The sequence below is a fragment of the Adiantum capillus-veneris genome, chromosome 25 (assembly GCF_014529385.1).
Source record: "Adiantum capillus-veneris isolate H3 chromosome 25, ASM1452938v2, whole genome shotgun sequence".
Taxonomy (NCBI): Eukaryota; Viridiplantae; Streptophyta; class Polypodiopsida; order Polypodiales; family Pteridaceae; genus Adiantum; species Adiantum capillus-veneris.
Genome location: NC_140955.1, coordinates 116359129 through 116378556, shown reverse-complemented (window position 1 = coordinate 116378556; position 19428 = coordinate 116359129). Strand labels below are relative to the sequence as shown.

At 42.2% G+C, this 19428-nt stretch overlaps 1 protein-coding gene across 1 annotated transcript; it reads left to right on the top strand.

Annotated features, from left to right (window-relative positions):
• The first annotated feature begins 9703 nt into the window (after positions 1 to 9703).
• LOC147425522 (uncharacterized) lies at positions 9704 to 11363 on the top strand. Its single transcript, XM_086500497.1, has one exon. The coding sequence runs from the start codon at positions 9759 to 9761 to the stop codon at positions 11256 to 11258; it is 1500 nt and encodes a 499-aa protein (XP_086356623.1). The 5' UTR covers positions 9704 to 9758; the 3' UTR covers positions 11259 to 11363.
• The last annotated feature ends 8065 nt before the right edge of the window (positions 11364 to 19428 follow it).

The following is a 19428-nucleotide window of genomic DNA, read 5'->3' as shown; positions in this document are numbered from 1 at the left end:
AAAAAGTTTCTCTCTTCCATGGAGGAGCATGATGCAGCGGTAGAAGAGGTGATTAAAGAGCAAGGGGTGGTGGTCGACCTTGAAGGGCCGAATGATGAGGAAGAGCTCTCGATCATGCTGGAATGGAGTGTGCGGCCAAAGAGGAGGTTGTGATTTTAAAGACGGAGGAGATTCCAATGCAGCAGACATGTCCAATGGTGGAGAAAGGAGAATCTCAAACAGTGACTTTGCTTCCATTAAAGGTATGTAAGCTATGTTTGATGCATATGGTGGTAGATACAGCTCTATGGAGGCTGGTTCATTAGGTGCACGGTTCTATGGTGACGTCCTCCACTTTGTTTGGTTGGGAGGGAGGGTCAGACATGTGTTGGAGCTTGGTGTCAGGTACATGTTTTTATGATGATGATATGCTTGGTATCGAGTAGACAGGTTGCAAAGGAATGCATGGAGTGCAGAAGGTAGGCTATGGCCAGCATACACACATGGGGGTCTAGGTGATGAGGTATGGCACTCTGGTGAGCAGTTACAGATGGGTGAAAGATATCAAAGGCAGGTGTTTGATCCAGGTGGAAGCTATGTGATGCAGGGGGTGGGGCAACCCACTTGAAGGCTTGGCAGTAGGATGCAATAAAACAATGTACATATGGTTTTAGTTTTCTCATGGTGTGTGCCAGGTTTTGCAGTTAGAACGAGAATAAAGCTTTTATGTGGTTGAGCATAAATGCTCAACTAGGGGGATGGGCAATGATGGTGCAGCCAAAGTGTGTCGACTGTAGAAGGTGGCATGGGTAGATGTATGCAGGCTAGCAGAAGCATGGCAAAGGGCTGGAGCAGGTAGGAGAATCATGGGATGATAAGTAGCCCGGAAGTGAATGCCTGATGCGGATTATAGGCCAAGGGAGGCTCCATGAGGGGCTAGTTTGGTGAATAGTTGAAGGAGATGCAAAGTGTAGCTTTTGGGTCCATGAATGAAGAGCTTGAAGTGCTGAAGGAGCAGGTCTAGACAACTCACCAAAACGATGTACGGAGCGCAAGTTATTAAAGGTTTAAGTTTCAGTGGATTGCAGATTCTTGCCGGACAGGGCAGTAGGAGACAGGTGATCCAAGTGGAAGTTAAGGTGCAGGTGTGTAGAGCTCAATTCATTAAGCCTGCCCATCTTTTCAGATTGCGGATCGGAGCTATGCTTTGCAAGATACAGTCAGTTGAATTTTTCTTGGGGCCGGGGCCGGGGCCAGGGCCAGGTCCGGGTCTGAGCTCACTTGGCTACATTGGAGGATGTGCCATCTGGCATCTTTTGGGCCTCGTCAAAGTTCTCGAAGGTAGTATGCACTATGTGGAGGCTAGCAGGAGTTGACTACATGTCAAACGGAGCCCGGAGCAAGAAATTACATCAGTTGGAAGATTGGGTGTCTTTATCCAAAGTTGGTTGCAGATGCTGTGACCGATTTTTGCACCCTCAGTATGGGGTCTTGGGAAATCCCAAAGTGTGGTTGGATCCGGGAAGGTGGAGTTTCACTGAGTCTTGACTGCTTGAAAAATCGGGTCCGGGAGAAGACTATAGGATCTTGGGGAAGAGAACCAAAAAAAGGGGATTTTTTATAAATTTTTTGAAGGTTCTTAAGACCCTTGGGGGTGCATGTAAATGAGGGGATGCCATGTGGGCGGGGATTAAACCCATATGCACAATGGAGGGCAGCAGGGTCGTGGTACATATATAGGCTCGTGAGCTCTCATTGGGACACAAGAGGGGAGAGAGAGGGGATCTCCCACCCATGGTGATGGCGTGTGGGCGCGGGCGCTGCGCGGGGCGCACGGGGGCGTCTGTCGGCGCTTTTGGCCTGCAGAGGCGGAGCAGGGCGGCACGGCGGTGGCCGGCGGCCTGTGACGGCGAGTGCTGACGTGGCATAGCACTCCCGCTTAGGGCCAAATTTACATGCGCCAAAATTTTTGAGAAAAGGGGTATGCGTGCTCCCCAATAGCGACATCGTTATTGCTCAAGGAGGGGAGGGGTCTCGCAGGAGAGGTGTGAGTCGGCAAGGGCGGCCAAATTCAAGGGACAAAGTACAGCATGCAAATATTTCCAAAATTGAAAGGTTCCAAGTGGTGGCAATGCAAGTAGATTCTAACTGGAGTTCCAAGTGAAGTGCACGACATGGAAGCTCATCCCATTTTTCTTTTTTGGGGTCTCTTAGACACACTCCTATAAAAGGAGGCCTATGTTCATTTTCTGGGGTCTTTTGGGCCAAGGTTAGTCTTTGACCAATGTGAGTTTTTTTGCTTGAGTTTTTTTGCCAAGGCTTTTGAGCGATTGTTTTAGGTTGCCGAGGTTTATTCCAGCGGTGTGTTGGTTGTATATGGTATTGCATAGGCTAGAAGGCTATTCTCTACTGTTTTTGGGCGTCATTCCCCCTTCCCCCCTTCTCTTTTTTGCTTGTGTGCGTGTGTTTTTGGGCGTGTAGAGGCGTGTGTGCCCCCCCGAGGTCTGTCGTGCAAAGAGAGATAGAGAGAGGTTGTGAGAGTGTGGAAGGCTGTGAATTGAGCAGAGCGGAGTGATTGAGTATGTCAGGTGCTTAGCAAGGCGTATGTGTGTATGGTTGTGTGAAAGCGGTGGTTTGCTTGCAGGTAGTGTTGAGTTTTGAAGGTGAACTCTAGTGGATTGGGGCGCTGTGTATACCCTGGGCTATAGTGAGGCATTGTGTTGTGTGCTGGGTGTGTCCCCCTTTCCCCCTCTCCAGTGTCAAGAACTAAACTGCTTGCCTAAAACTACCCACTTAAAAAATCAACCATTGGTGTAAAAACACCATTTATGTTCAAAGGTTCCATCCTTAGTTACAAACAAAATAAAAAATGACTGACACTGATGTATCAGGGCAATAATACTTGGCACACTCGGTGGGCAATGTTTGCAAAACATTGTAAGAAAACACAAAACCCTTGACAAAAACCTTGAAAACCAAAATGAAGTCTTGCTTAAAGTTACTGCTCCATATCACCTGTATCTTTAGTTTGAGCTATTCCTCCTGACTGTGCATCCACACCATCTCCAACTTCCACACCAATGTAACCTCAGTAAGTGGATCTTCTGACATTGCCTCAGCAATTTTCATCAATGGGTCTTCAAGTTTCTGTTGATCACCTGTGTCATCAGTGTGTGTAACTCCAACTAAAACTGCACCCTGCAACCCTAAACTACATAATGAACTGTATTTTGAACTTCAATTTCAATTGTCTGAACTACATCACCTGTTGTAGTATCCATTTGCACATCCATCTATGCATGCTGCTACAATTGTGCATACTGCTCCTTTAACTTAGTATACTGTCTTTGCAAGATCTGAATTTCCTCCTTTGTCTCCTCCTTTGCAAAAGCTTGATAAGGTTTACTCACAACATCATACATTTTGATCTTGATTTATTCCCACACCCCTTTCATATATTCCATGACTTCATTTTTCATTTTTTCTATATCCCCTGAGCTGACATACCAACCATCTACATCTAGCTCTTCATCAGACATGTGTCTAATCTTTTCTTCAACTTTCTTGCAAGCTGCAATCCTGCTTAACAACACCCTATTGCTACTTTCCAAGGTAGCATTGACGGTAGACATTTCAGTTAACAGTGATTGCAGTACTTGAAACCACTCATCCCTCCATTGAGAAATTTTGATTGAAGTCTTTTCCCTAAATGCCACCACCTGTTTATAAGAGTCCAACTCCTGTTGCATGAGTTCTCTAAGTCCTAGTCAACTCCTGAATCTTCTTGTTCGAAACTTCTATTTCAATCTGTGCCTTTTTGTCCTTTAAAGCTCCTTCTTTAATCTATTTCAATTTAGTATGCAGACCATCATTCTCTCTACTCAAGAATGTAAGGTCCAAAGATTGCTACTCGACATATTTCTTAACCAGCTTTAGTGTAGTTTGCACTTCATCAAATGACACATTAGAAAATTGAGCCTTAGAAATTGTCAGCCTCTCTAGAATAGGATCTCTAAACACTGTTACAGGTTCCTCCCCTGCCAATTTGTCCTTTCATCTTCTAATCTTGAAACCTATTTTAGCAGTTGTAGACATAACAGGTTTTTCAAACTCGTTACCATTTTATCCTTCAGTGCATCCAAAGACTCCTGTTTTGAATAATCTGTAGATAAAAGATCTTGAATATCTGTAGTCATTTGCAAAGATGTGTGATCAAATTGTAGTTTTTGTCTTTTCTCCCGTCTCATTGTAGATCTTACATCTTTAGTCATCTGTGCTAGAATTTGGGATTGTCTCCCCTGCAGAATACTTTCGTTATTGACTACTAAAAGATAGTAGCTAGATAAGGCCCATCTTTATTAGCCCTATCCTTCCTTCTCTACTTTGTATAGATCTCAAACTTGATTCTATCAAATAAGATATTGGCCCATCCCATTTGTCTACCACTCTCAGCTACCAACAAAATGCCATATATAGTTTTCCCTACCCATAGATTTTGATTTCACCAACAACAAGACTCTCTATATAACCCACCTCACCTACTGTAATTTGACTCAATTCTTCATGCTTGACAGTTGATAATAATGCCTTTCCCCCTCAAATTGACCAAAGGCTTTGGTCATATTCTTTTCAGTTGCCTTACTAACTTCATTGTCATCTGCAGTAAAAAGATCAAACACCTTGGCAACTAACTCTTCAGTCAAGTACTCTTCTTTGAAAACCTATCCATCATTTTTCTGCAGGTTCTTTAGGTAGATTGTGTCTATCTCCAGCAGTTTATTCTCCTGTAGCAAGCCCCCTTACAGGTTCTTCTTGGTCATCACTACTCGATTCTTCTTCTTGTCTTCCCCTCGCAGCAAAATCTCTCCTCAGTCTAAACCTTGTGCCATATGAGTGTTGTGGTAAATTGGACCCTTGCCCTGACCCACTCATACATTGGTTCTTCTTTTCTATCTTAAATACTGTACCAACACCTTCCTTTCATACAGACTATAACATGAAGATAAATTGCATGCCCCAAAGGTAAAAATGAAATAACTACCTTTTCAACAATTGAAATTTTGATTTCCCTTGGTAGATTCAGGAAGAACTCCTCCAAGAATTTGGTTGCAGATTCCTCATACTCTTCCTGTAGGGTTACCCAATTGGAGAATTCCCACAGGTGGTCTATGTCCACTTGCATATCATTTCTCTTCTTTATTCCTCACTGCCATATGGTTTAGGTTGATGGTTTAGGTTGAACTCGAACCCATTGCACGATCACCAAAGTGTTAGGGGCTAACCACCCTAACCATGTATTTCAATACAGATATACGATAATACTGCATATTACATTAATCTACTACATACGAGAGTATTGAATAACATCATGGAAACAAAGAGAAGGTACTATATTATTGCATATTATCATCCACACAAACGCTTACAAGTAGTACCGAGAACAGTACGACTGCATAAGAGAAAGACCAACTGCCCAGCTGCAAGACAATGTCAAGAACTAAACTACTCGCCCAAAACTAACCCACTTAAAAAATTAACCATTGGTGTAAAAACACCCTTAAGGTTCAAAGGTTCCATCTTTAGTTACAAACAAAAGTAAATAGACTGACACTGATGTATCAGGGCAATAACATGCTGATTCGGGTTGATGATTGGATCGAGGTATTGTAGGCATGTACTACAAATGGGAGGATTTGATATCGGGTTTGGTGAAGAGGGTCAACAAATGCAATGATCATTTGCTTGAGAGTACGATTATCATCCGCTCAGTAGTGAGTTCGTTGGTCTGTGGATGGTAACCTAAAGTGAATAGCTGTTGAACACCCAAGGATTTGGTTAGGACTTCAAGGACTTCTCCTTTGAAATGTGGGCCTTGATCGGATAAGAGGTGAAGAGGACAACAATGGCTGAAAATGAGTTTGTGCAAAAGTGCGTGAGCTATTGTATTAGCAGAGACATTGGGAAGGGCTATTGCTTCACACCAACGTGTAAAATATTTAGTGATACAAGGATGTAGTGATTACCCTATAAGGAAACTGGAAAAGGACCCATAAAATCCTATCCAACGAGCTCGAAGGGTGTACGAGCTAGAATGGGTGATAAGAGACCTGGATTCTCAGGAGGAGGCTTAATTTGTTTGAAAATTTGACATTGTTGGAGGAATCGTGAGACATAGTGACGCATTTTGGGCCAATAATAATGACACCTCCGTTTCTCAAGCACTTTGTGGAATCCTAGATGACCTGACATAGGATGGCTATGATAATAGGCCAAGTAGTGAGGGCGTAGGGCGACATGTACATACACTCGGGGCTCACAACCAGGGGCCTAATAAAACAATACATTGACAATGACTACAAAGTGCTTATGTGTTGAAGTGAGAATCCTATAGAGTAAAGAGTTTGTTAAGAGTTGAAGTGGAGGGTCTCATTGTTGTAGAATAGCCATCTGGGATAATCTTATAGGGAGTTCTACAGGATCTGTGGTGAATTGGGCTGATTGGAGCTCAGCACGAGAAAGTCTATTTTGCACATTATTGGCTGAACCCTTGTGGTATTGAGTTGTGAAAGTATATTCCTGAAGTGCTAACACCCAGCATAAGAGTCGGCCCAGAGGCTGATGTTTCTGCAATAAGGGAATGAGCGGCTGGTGATCAGTTTTGACCATCATGGTTGAACCTTGAAGATATAGATGAAATTTGGCAAAATCCCAAACAATGACCAACAATTCCTTTTCAGTTGTTGAATAATTGGCCTCTGCTGCTGTACGTGACCTGTTGATGAATGAGAGGACGCACGCAATCATGGTCATCTTGTTGGAGAAGCACGGCCCCCAACCCATGATATGAGGCATCGGTTGCACCAGGAATGGCTTTTGGAAGTTAGGATTTGCAAGAACTGCTACCTGCAAAATAATTTGTTTTAATTGGTTAAAGTTCTTTTGACATGCGGTATTCCAATTGTATTTATTGCCCTTCTTGAGAAGTTGGTGAAGAGGGTACATGATGGAAGCCGAATTGGGGATAAAGCGGAGATAAAAATTGGCCATGCCGAGGAAGCTCTACAGGGTTTTGACAGTTGTAAGGGGCGGGTAATTTTGTATAGCTAGCACCTTGTTAGGGTCCAATTGAACACCGTTGGCTGAGATAATGAAACCCAAAAAATTTCTCTTAGTGGCTCCCCACTTGCACTTTTTGAATTGTAGCTGGAGATTGTAGTGCTGAATTCGCTTAAGTACCTCATGTAGCAGTTGCGTGTATTAGAGTGTCATCCAGGTAGACTACCACAACTCCTTGTAAGATGGGGTCGTGGAAAATGTTGTTGGCGGTGCATTGAAAAGTGTTGCCGGTATCTGATAGACCAAACACATGCGGGTGAATTCATAAAGGCCAAGAGGAGTCCGAAATGCCGTTTTATGAGCATCGGCCGGATTGAGTGGTATCTGCCAATATCCTGAGGCGAGATATCCTGAAGTAAAGTAGCAAGAGCGTCTTAATTGGTCTAGGAGGTCATAAATGCGAGGGAGTGGGTAGCTATTATGAACTATTACCTTGTTCAAAGGACAAAATCGATGCAAAAATGATGAGAACCGTCATCTTTCCGAACTAGATGTGGCTCAGAAACCCAACTGTTGTTAGATGGGACAATCACACCTTTCTGTAACATGTCTTGGACAATGAGATTAATCCGCTCATTAGCAGCAAGGGATCGTTGTCGTGAGGCCATTTTAACTGGGGGAGAATCCCCCGTGCAAATTGAATGACACACTGGAAAATTGATTCTAGATGTGTGTTTGTTTTATAAAACAAAGAAGGAAATTTTTTCAGCAAATGACGAATGTCATGTGCGCGACTGCCAGTCGATAAGACTGTGTGTTGAGCATGTACAAAGTTGGGGCCCTACTATGAATACAAGAGTGGGATGGGGAGAGTGTTTGGAAGAATGAGATGATGGGTGTCAAAGTGTAGCTTGGCTCTGGTCTGAACAAACCAATCACAACAATTGTGACTGGAAATAATTGCATAGGGAGAACATTAAAGTCATCTGTGAAAGTGGTCTTAACGATGTGAAAGAAGCAGTGTGCAATTACATTAGAATGATAAACTTGTTGATTGTCCCCAAAGAGTGCTGAAGTGGGTTTTGTGGTGCTAATAGGAAGAGCTAATAGGTCTACTAAAGAATGGTTGATTGAAGAAATGGTACTACCTGAGTCAAGCAATGCTTCCTGAGATGTGCCCTCAAGCTGGATGATGGTTGAGCACACCGTGCGCCCGGAAGTGGCAACAACTTGAAATTGTGGATGAGTGCCTTCCATCATCCATCCACTTAGATGTTTTCAGGTAGAGCGGCAAGAGTGGCAGCATCCTCGACATGAACCTAAGTGTTTTGTAACTGGTGCTATTGATGAGCCCCCCATCTTCGACAATATTTCTTGATATACCCATATGTGTTGCAATAGAAACACTTGGGGTGGCCTTGTGCATCCCTCTCTGGTAGCGACCTTTTGTTAGAGATTTGAGTATTTTGCACATCTATCTCCATTGGAGTAGGGAGTGACCCTTGCATCTGACTTCGATTGGGTTGTGTAAGATTTTGAAATATTGGATCCGGATCAGTTGTGGGCCAGCACCTTCAATATGCTCAGCAATTTGGATGAATTTGTTAGGCCTTGATCTCGTACACGTCAAGAGATGTCATGACACAAACACGGCCAAAGAAAGAACAACTTCATCTCCTCCGACATGTCTGTCCTCAAGAGAAATTGGTTAAGCTTGACATCAAATTGAGCTATGCGTTCATGTTGTTGTTGTCGCAAGGCTTTTAGTTGTTCAAACGCAGTTTGAGTGATGTTGTGATGGGCGAAATTCTGGATTAGCAGCATCTTAAGGAGCTCCCAATCGCCCTTTACATCGTCTGGCTGCTGGACAAACCAAGTTGCTGCGACCCCTTTGTTGAACAAAGTCTTGGCCTCCATGGCACAACGTTGATTATTCCACTGGTGATAAGTAGCGACATTATCAAAATGATCAAGCCAGGACAAAACGTCCTATGTAGGGAGACCTACAAATGACTTTGGACGGATATTAGGGTCTGTATGATGAGCTTTAGCTGAGTGTGTAGTGAGATAACTGACCAATGATTGATTCGTGTGATTGACCTTGGCTAGGAGTGTGGAAATTGCCTGGAACATCTGGTCGATCGATAGGTCCAGATTGTGCAGGGAATTCTGGATGCATCGAAGCATCTTCATATGGCGGGGAGTTGGGCTGATGCCTAGGGGACACATTGTGGCTCATGATGTCTACTAAGAGCTGTGCAAGGAGGGACAGAAATGGAGGGGACGGTTCCCAAGAAAGAAAGAGGTAAGGCTCAAGAAATGGTTTCTTGAGTGCCCGTCAACTCCACCAATGTGGAATACACTTAATAAACCCAAACTAGACTGGATCCACCTACCTCTGAACCGGCCAGGCTCCTTCTATTATAGCCCACTAATGTGGTTGCCAAGACTTGGTTGCCAGAGTGGCCGATATACCACAATATTCAAACCAAAAAAAAATGCACTTGGCTTACATTGACCTTTACAATTTTCAAATTCTGTAGAGAGTAGTGATCATGGATTCAAATTCAAAGCACGTGAACCTAAACTTTGGCTAAGGCGCAACGTTACGCCGTTACGGATATGAAGGAACGTACGAATCGGCGATGGCGCACCACCCTTGCGACTGTGTCATCTGCGGAAGCAGGGCAAGGCAAGGGGAACCCGCAGTGTCCCCCTGTGGTATGCACTTGTATTGCAAAGTCTGCATCACAAGATGCCTGCAGGGAAGGAGCGAATGTCCCCAATGCAAGGGCGATGTGAGCTTGTGGATCATGCATCCTGCGCTGCGGGATGATGCCCTTGCCCATGAATTTCAATGCTTCTCCTGCAGTACCGTGCCAGCGCAGCAGCCGGCGGTGGCGCTGCGCATGGTCTCTGACGCAGCTGCCACCGCCCAGGCTACTTTGCAATGCATGGATTGCGCGCTTTCTCCCCTGCCTCCCTCCCTAGAATTTCTCCCTTCTGCCTCCTCTGTCCTCCCCCTCCCCGGCCCTGTCGCTATACCAGCCGATGTAGAGAACCACTATATTGTCAATGACTTTATTGATTATTGTGGTGATTATGATGCTAATAATAACTTTGTCAATAAGGTTATTGGTGATTGCAATGATGATGATGATGCTAATCACTTTGTCAATGAGATTATGGGTGAAGATGATTATGATCATGCTGCTTACATAGATCAAAGTGGTTTTCATACTGGCACTGATCATGTCATCAACGACGTAATTAATGAGGATGATGTTGCTGATGCACTTGCCACTGACACATCTCACCATTATGGTGAACATGGTTTAAGCTCAAACAACCATAGAGAAGCTAGTACATTTGTTAACAACACTTCCAATGAAATGACTGATTCGATTGATAAGAATGTTGATGCCGATGATAATGCACCTCTCATAGGTGAGAATGATGACTTTGGTAGCATTAACTACCATCATGGAAGTCCCCGGCTTGCTAACACCAATGTCGACGACATAATTGATCTAGACGACATCAAACTGGACAATGATTCTGATGAGATGAATGTTGAACTCGGTGGCATATTTTGGTATTATAAAAGTAATTTTGATTATGAGTTACGGGAATTTATTAGAATGAATATACTCAAGACTTCAATCATCGGTCATGACATGGATGATGGTAATGGTGCAATTAACATAGGTGAGGATGGTGTCATTCACAATGACAGAAGTACGTCTGCTAAAGATACTATCATTATTGATCTAACTGACAATGATGAGGAGAACGTTGAACAAGGTGACAATGGCAATCATGCAACTATTTCTGCTCACAGTAATATCCACTTTGAGATCACTAATGTAGATGATGATAATGATGTGAGTAACAAAGGCGAGGATGGTGAACTTGGTGACATCAATAATTTTAGAAGTACATCTGATAAAAATAGGATCGACATGGGTGTTAACAAGGATATGGAAGAAGAAGCAATTGACATCAGTGAAGATGATGAGCATGGCATCATCAACAAGGATGTGGACGAAGATGCAACTGACATTAGTGAGGATGGTGAAAATGGTGTCTTCAACAAAGTTTATGCTAATATAGATGAAGAAGCTATTGATAGGCTACCTCCTATTAGAACGGACCCCCTTCCGGCCTCCTCGTCCTCTCGCTCCTCTTCTTCCACCTCTAATGATGATTATATCTCAACATAAAGATAATACTGTTGAGCAGGGCTTTTAAAAAAAAATCGATCGATTTTTAGGTCAAAATTTGAAGCTTTTGTTGTGTAAATTTCCCGGTTTTCTTCAAGGCAAGCTCAAAATCTATTTATTTATTTATTTTTATTTTATCTTATTTTTCATTTCAAACGCATTTTTCAAAAGCAAAAAAAACAAAAGATGAAGTGTCATCGTAAGGTTATGGTGGTTTTGGGCTCCTTGCACAATAGCACCTCAAGGCTCAAGGCTCAAGGCTCAAGCCTAATACTTCATGTGTTGTTCTAATCACCAACAAAGGCAGCTTACCCTCCCTCGCGTTGGGGGCTGACCGAAAAGTAATTTTTCTTTCCAAACTTCGTCATTTACGAACGGTTTAAAGGATCAAATATACTTCCAAGGCATTACATGAAAATTGATATGTAATTAGTATACACTAAGTCTACGATGCAAATTGCAAACCTTCCACTTAAAAATGCCAAAATTTTTGGCTCCTCACCAACGTTTTCAATGATATCATTTTCAGGAGTGCCGGTGAATAGAGAGAGAGAGAGAGAGAGAGAGAGAGAGAGAGAGAGAGAGAGAGAGAGAGAGAGAGAGAGAGAGAGAGAGAGACTTTCTTTTCAAGAATTAACAGTTCATAAGATTAAGCTTCAAATCCATTCATTTGAACTCACGTAATAACTTACATGTCCAAGAGGTGCACCCCCCGAGGATAATAGGGATGTAGCCCTCAATTGTTGTTTGTGTCAAACACCAATAGATTTTACGAGCTTGTGCTTTTAGTGCTAGTCCTATACTCTCAGTTCAAGAAGAACCTCTTTAATTACTCGTTGTACATGATTCTAGACAAATGAATATAATCGCTCTTGACTGTTGTGCAATGTGGGATTTTCACCATGAATACTTATTACACAACAAACAAAATACAATTTGTGTACATTAGCAGTGACCACATGAACATTCATAACCAACATAGGGTAAAAACTACTAGTACGGAGACGAGATTCAATAACATTGCTAAACCTCCCCCATTAGACAAACGGGGTTGTATGTGTTCTTGGATTAGAGCGACTGTCATGGGGCACTCTGATTTGTAGGGATTGTAGAAAGAGCATCCCTTAATGCATCTTTTGCACTTATCCATGTTGCAAATTGTGTTTTATAGACCTACAAATCTGTGGACGGTAAATATCATTACCAAACTAGTATGTTGGTCCCTCGTAAAACACTGGTGAGGATCTCAATGATGACTATAGCTTACAAGATTACTGCCAAGGTTATAGCTCTAAGGTTGGCTCTAATCATGGACAAAGTATCCACCCCACATCAATCGATATGGGTTTATCAAAGGAAGATCAATCTATGACAACATTCTAACAACAGTGATCGGCATTGAGTATGCTAATCTCACAAAGTACTCACCAAGTAGAAGTGCATATGCTTGAAACAACTTATCCTAGACAAGGCCTATTATAGAATCTCATGGTCGTATATTAATGCCATTAGGTGAAGTTCCCTAGAAGATTTCAACTTGGTTACCTACTCAATGGAGAGGTATAATATGTCGGCAAGAGCTACGTTCTATGCCAAGATTGAAAATATTGGATGTCATGCCAAGGGTAGAACTAAGAGGGCATGGTCCTGACAAATTGTTGGACTCACTTGCAGTATACGGGTCTATATATAACTAAGAGCCAGAGGGTCAGGGGACTATAGGACGGTTGGGTGGTTATTTGCAAGTCAATCTCCCCTTTGTCTTATACTCGTATCAGAGCTCAAGGGAGGAGGGAGCTATGGAGGAGAGGCAAAAGCATTGCATGGCAAAAATGCATTAATTTGCATATTCTCTCTCTCTCTCTCTCTCTCTCTCTCTCTCTCTCTCTCTCTCTCTCTCTCTCTCTCTCTCTCTCTCTCTCTCTCTCTCTCTCTCTCTCTCTCTCTCGGCAGGCTTGGTGTAAGGGTAGCCCTCTAGCCATTTAGGAAGGATAAATGATGAGATGGTCCCATAGCAAGAGGGTGCAACCTCTCTATCCAATGATTGTAAAGCACCAAGCCTATATAGAATTTCTTTAATTAATCAATTGCACTTTGGGTCCTATCATTGTGTCTATACTCTCTCTCTATGCTCTTGCTTTTGGCATAATCTAACCCTAATCTTCATTTCTCTAACCCTAAAACCATGGTAAAGCTACGGCTTCACCCTCCATAGCCTTATGCTAACCATTGGCAATCAAGGAGTACACTTCTCCATCGAATAACCCATCAATTGTTATTAGAGCCAACATTTTTGTACCTAGGTCCATCACTCTCAACTAATTTTCTATTTGCATTAGCTTAATAATCTCTCTCCCTAATCACTAATACCATTGATTAAGCTTGGGCACATTCTTGGCAATACCAATGTTATTAGAGCCAGCAGTTTTGTACCTAGGCCCATCGCTCTCAACTAATTTTCTATTTGCATTAGCTTAATAATCTCTCTCCCTAATCACTAATACCATTGATTAAGCTTGGGCACATTCTTGGAAATACCAATGAGCCACTACCCTTCTTGATCAATTGATTAGTGATTAGAGACATTCTAATAATAATTGTTTATATATGTCATTTTTTAGTCTACCTTTGTGCTCTTTTTTAACCCATTTTCATTAGCATTACTCTCGTTGCATTGTTTATTTGCTTGTGCAACTTGTGTGTGTACAAAGTTCTTTCCCACACCTTTTCGAGGAGCTTCCAAGTGCAAAATTTTCTCAAGATTTGATCCTTTAATTATCTGTGTGAAAGCTCTATAACTTTAGTTGTTTGGAGTCTGATTAATCTATGATTTTAACCATCAATTAGCCTACTTAACACTTACTCTATTTTTAGGGAGTGTGTGTGTGTGTGTGTGTGTGTAGCAGTTTTAAATCTATATAAATATACACAAACGAACACTAGTTGTTCACAGACCAAAAATTCTAGAAAAGTACAGTGGCATTGCACAATAATTTATTTGCAATTGAAAATAAATTTTGTACAAGGTAATGAAGATAACAAGATATAGTTCAAGAATCCATAAACCCAAAGTCTGGGATAATTTGCGTCACACTAAGATATCCTCCATTTGTTAAGAACTGGACAATTTAATCAAGGAAGGTAGCCCTCACCTGCACCCATAGCCACAAGAAAACAATTCGTTAGCACGTGACTGTACGCAGGTGATGCAAGGCATCCCAGTTGTTATCCATGTCACCTTAAAAAAACATATAGTTCTTAACAAGTATTGTAACATTTAATGGCCTAATAACTTATGTGTAGCAAAAATTAGCATGAGCTTGGGAAGAGATAGTCTTCTCTTTCTTCACACATGAGCTTGTGTGAGTGTGTGTGTGATAATGCCTTGCAAAAATCAGCCCCCTCTCTCTCTTGGGCGAGCCCTCTTGCTAATTGCTCTTGTTGAAGCCTCATTGGCCCTCCCCAAGTCAAGCCAATTACAATTAAGCAGCATAAGTGATAGCCTTCTGACATGTGTCCCCCTTTCCCCTTTTGTGAGAGCTTTAGGTAATTAAATAATTAAACTAAACTCTCATTGGACCCCTTTGCCTCCTGGCCAATAGGAATCAGGCAAGCCATGGGGCTCCTAAATGCTCATTGGACCCCTTGGGAGACTGCCCAATAGTCTTCTAGGAGACTTAATTCTCATTGGTTTCTTTTATTAAATGTTTTTAAATTAATTAAACTAGATTTACTCTAGCTTAATTCTCATTGGTCCACTTCAAGAGTCATCCAATAGAAATTGGGCACACCTTGTGGGCATCTGGCCTAGGGAGCTGACATGTGTCCCTCATTCCCTTTGTGTAAAGGGAGCCTCTGTGTGTGTGTGTGTGTGTGTGTGTGTGTGTGTAGCTTTCTCTCTCATCCCCTACCTTTAGGGCTCGCCCCCTCCCATGTAGGGATGTGCAAAGACTTTTAGGGCACACACAAAGCATCCAATTTTCCTTAGGGTTGACCTTTAGACACAACCTTTGAATTTTGGAACCTTAGCATTTTGGAAGTCTTAATGGGCTGAACCTTAGGGTCTTTTTATCCCATTGTTGCACATGGCTCTTTTGCAGATGGCCTCCCCTTTGGATCCCTATTTTCCCTCCTTTGGATCCCTACTGTGGCCGGTCTGCTAGCTTAGTCAATATTCTAGCTTTTTCTCCCCTGGCACTTCCCCACATTAAATGATCAGTTTAATATGAGAAAATCATTTAGGAGAATTAGATATTGATTAGTATGACATTACCTCTCTCTTGAAATCATAGTCGTCCTCGACTATGGTGTAGAGAAGATAAAGCATATTCATGAGTCCTTTTCTTAGCGGGTAGAGGATCCCTATGTTACCCTAGGACATCATTCCATAATGGATGACTAGTCCATTTGGCGCTTGAGAGCCTGAGGCTGCCGCAAGCATGTCTACACATTAGTCCTATCAGTCTTCCATAGTAGAGTGACAAGCTCTACTTGGTGTTTGGGAGACGTCGTCTCCGCAAACTTGATCTAAGCATGCATGCTACTTCATTTTTGTGCACAAATAAAGAAAAAGAGAGTCTTATAAGACAAAAAAAAATTGTTCATTTTTAACATTTTGTACATTTGCTTACTCTTGGGAAGCATTGTAAGCATTGACAAGGTTTAGGTTATCCTTTAATTGTATGCCTTGCATCCATCTAGCATCTTCAAAAGGATAATTCTTAAACTTAATAAGATATCGTCGGATAGTCTTACCGCCTCTTAATACCTTGTCTTCATGTCGGAGAATGGACTCGGGCTGCAGCACCTCCTCTTGGTCCTCGATCTCCGGTGGGTCTTCAATAGTTGGTTCTTGAGGTGGCTCTCCTTTGTAAGGCTTTAATAGGCTCACATGGAAAGCATTGTGTATGAGCCAATGATTGGGCAACTTGAGTTGATAGGCCATGTCATTGATCGGCCTAAGAATCTGGAAGGGACCATAGTACCTTTTTGCTAATTTAGCATAGTACTTTTGGTGGCCCGTAGGATTCTTGCCCGTCGTGTGCCTTAATCGAGCCTTGGGAAACTTTAACAAGACCCAATCGTTTTCTTCAAAGGCTTGGGCTTTTCTATGCTTGTCAGCAGCAGCCTTTTGCCTTTGCTGTGAGATAGAGATAGCATCCTTAATCTTTTGGAAAGATTCTTGTAGGTCTCGGCTATACTCATCTGCAGTGAAGATCTTCCCATGTACCTTAAGTAGCAAGGGACTTTTTGATCTTCCCTCAATTACCTCGAAAGGTGATTTTCCTGTGGAAGTATGTACAGTGTTATTGTAAGCATACTCCACTAAGGGTAAGTACTTCTCCCATTGGGGTCTTTGATCTACTTCCGTTACATAGGCTTTTAGTAGATCGAGAATGGTTAGGTTAGCTATTTCACTTTGGCCATCAGTTTGTGGATGATAGGCCGAAGAGAAGTTTAGCCTTGTTCCTAAATTCTCAAAGAGACCCTTTCAGAAATTACTGGTCATTCTAGGATCTCTATCCGACACTATGGACATTGGCAAGCCATGGTATTTGAAAATTTGTGAAATGAAGAGGGTTTCCATTTGATGGGCTTTGATAGTCTTTTTGACAGGTATAAAATGAGCTTGTTTACTGAACCTGTCTACTATCGTCCATATTCCCGTATTCCCATGGATAGACTTAGGCAATCCAAAGATAAAATCCATGGATATGCTCTCCCATGGTGAATTAGGGATTGGCAAGGGTTGAAGCAATCCAGGTTGCTTCCCTCTATCAATTTTTTTCTTTTGACATACCACACATTTGGAAACATACTCTTGTATGTTCACTTTCATGGTAGGCCAATAGAAATATGTTTCAATTCCCTTTAAGGTAGACTGAATCCCTCTATGCCCCGCATACGGGGGAGCATGAGATTCATACATTACTTTCTCACGTAGTGAGTTAGTAACGCATAGTCTATTTCCATAGAGAAGATAACCATCTTGTAAAGTAAATGGTTCTTCTTTCTTCCCTAATGCAAGGGCTGAAATCACATCTCTAAAATCGGGATCAATAGCATACTCATCTATCATTGAAGATAGATCATTGTGAGTTGCTATGGAAACCGCATTCACTCTCGGCCGTCTTGAGAGTGCATCAGCTACTTGATTATGCTTGCCAGCAATGTGAGCAATATGAAAATGAAATTGCGAAAGGAAATTTGCCCACCTCATTTGTTTGTCGGAGAGCTTGGTCTACGTCATGAAGTACTTAAGACTTTGGTGATCCGTTCGCAGAATGAAAGGAGTCCCCAATAAATAGTGCTTCCATGAGTCTAAGGCATGTAGAACTGCAAGGAGTTCCTTTTCGTATATGCCTAGAGCTTGCTCAACAGGGTCGAGCATTGGACTCTCATAGCCTATGGCGTGCCCTTCTTGGAGCAAAACAGCTCCAAGGCAATCATCGCAAGCATCACATTGGACCTCAAATGGTTTTGAGAGATCCGGTAGTGTAAGCACAGGTTGAGAGATAAGATTTTCTTTGAGCTTTTCAAAAGCATTGTTCTCCTTAGCAAACCATGTATACCTAACGCTTTTCTTTGTTAGGTCATGTAATGGTCCCGCAGTTTGTGAGAACTTTTCTATGAAGCGTCTATAGTATGCGCACATACCTATAAAGCTTCTTAGTTCATGAAGATTCCTTGGTTTAGGCCATCCTTTTATTACCTCTAACTTGGATGGATCCATTTGGATGCCATCTTGAGAGATAATGTGACCTAAATAATGAATCTCTTGCAAGAAAAATTCACTTTTCTTTTGATTAACATAAAGTTTATTCCCTCTTAAAACTTGAAATATTACCTGGAGATGTTGCTTGTGTTCCTCCAATGAATTAGAGTAGATGATAATATCATCAAAGAACACTCCAGTGAAGGTTCGATGAGGCCTGAACAGCTTCTCCATCAAACGGTTGAATGTGGTTGGTGCATTGGTCAAGCCAAAAGGCATGACAATGTATTCGTAAAGACCAAATGTAGTACGAAATGCGGTCTTTACAATGTCTTGATCAACTATCCTTATTTGATGATAGCCACTTTTTAGGTCAACCCTACTGAAAGTAGGTCGATCCTTGTAGCTTATCAAATAGGTCTTCTACCCATGGAACGGGAAACCTATTCTTGATAGTGATCCTATTTAGTGCTCTATAGTCGACACACATACGACATGTGCCGTCTTTCTTTTGCACTAATAGCATAGGTGAGCAAAATGGAGATGAGCTAGGCCTAACCATGCCCTTCTCAACTAACTCATGCACTTGCCACATAATCTCCTCTTGTTGAGCTTGAGAAACTCTATAAGGAGGTTTATTAGGCGGTGAACTTCCTGGAAGAAGTTCAATTGCATGGTCATCATTACCTCGTTTAGGAGGTAGCTCACAAGGGATGTCGTCAATAAAAACATCTTGAAACCCCTTGAGAAAATTGGATAACTCTAATTCCTTTTGGTTGCTTTTATTTTCTTTTGCTAAAGCATTAGATTCATTTTGAGAGTCTTTAACAAAAATCATGTACACGGAAATAGAGCTATTTATTGACTTGTTGAAAGCTGGTGTATGTACAATGGGGATGGTGTTACCCATTTCCTTAGCATCTATATACATGTCTTTTTCCCTGAACTTAAAGGAGATTCTCCTTTCAGGAAATTTAACATCGGCAGCCAGGCGGTCAAACCATGGTGCCCCTAGGATTACATCCTCATGCTTGAGAGGAGAGATAAAGAAGTCCTCTTTGTCCACATAGCCTTGGACATGAAGCCTCAATTTCCCAATTAAGGGAGTGACTGAAGCTTCTTGCCCCTTGAAGGCACTGTCTGCGTGTAGGACATCTCCCATCTCGTAGGATTGTATGCCTAGCTTGGTGGCTAACTCCATAGATATAAAATTGTGAGTAGAACCAGGGTCAAAGAGAATAAAAGCATCATGTTCTCTTACCTTTCCCCAAGCATGGCATAGAGGAGATCCTTTGTGTTGAGTTTGGTGAGTCTCCTCCTTTTGGATTTCAACCAAGGAAGCTCTAGGAGGATCTTGGCGGTTGTTCTTTTGGGGACAAGCGCGGTACGCATGCCCTTGTTCGCCGCACTTGAAACACCGGTTATCCTTACGATAACGCTCAAGCTCTTCAGGAG

What these genes read in the sequence shown, in the direction of transcription:
- LOC147425522 (XM_086500497.1), top strand. Translation starts at nt 9,759, where the DNA reads ATGCACTTGTATTGCAAAGTCTGCATCACAAGATGCCTGCAGGGAAGG.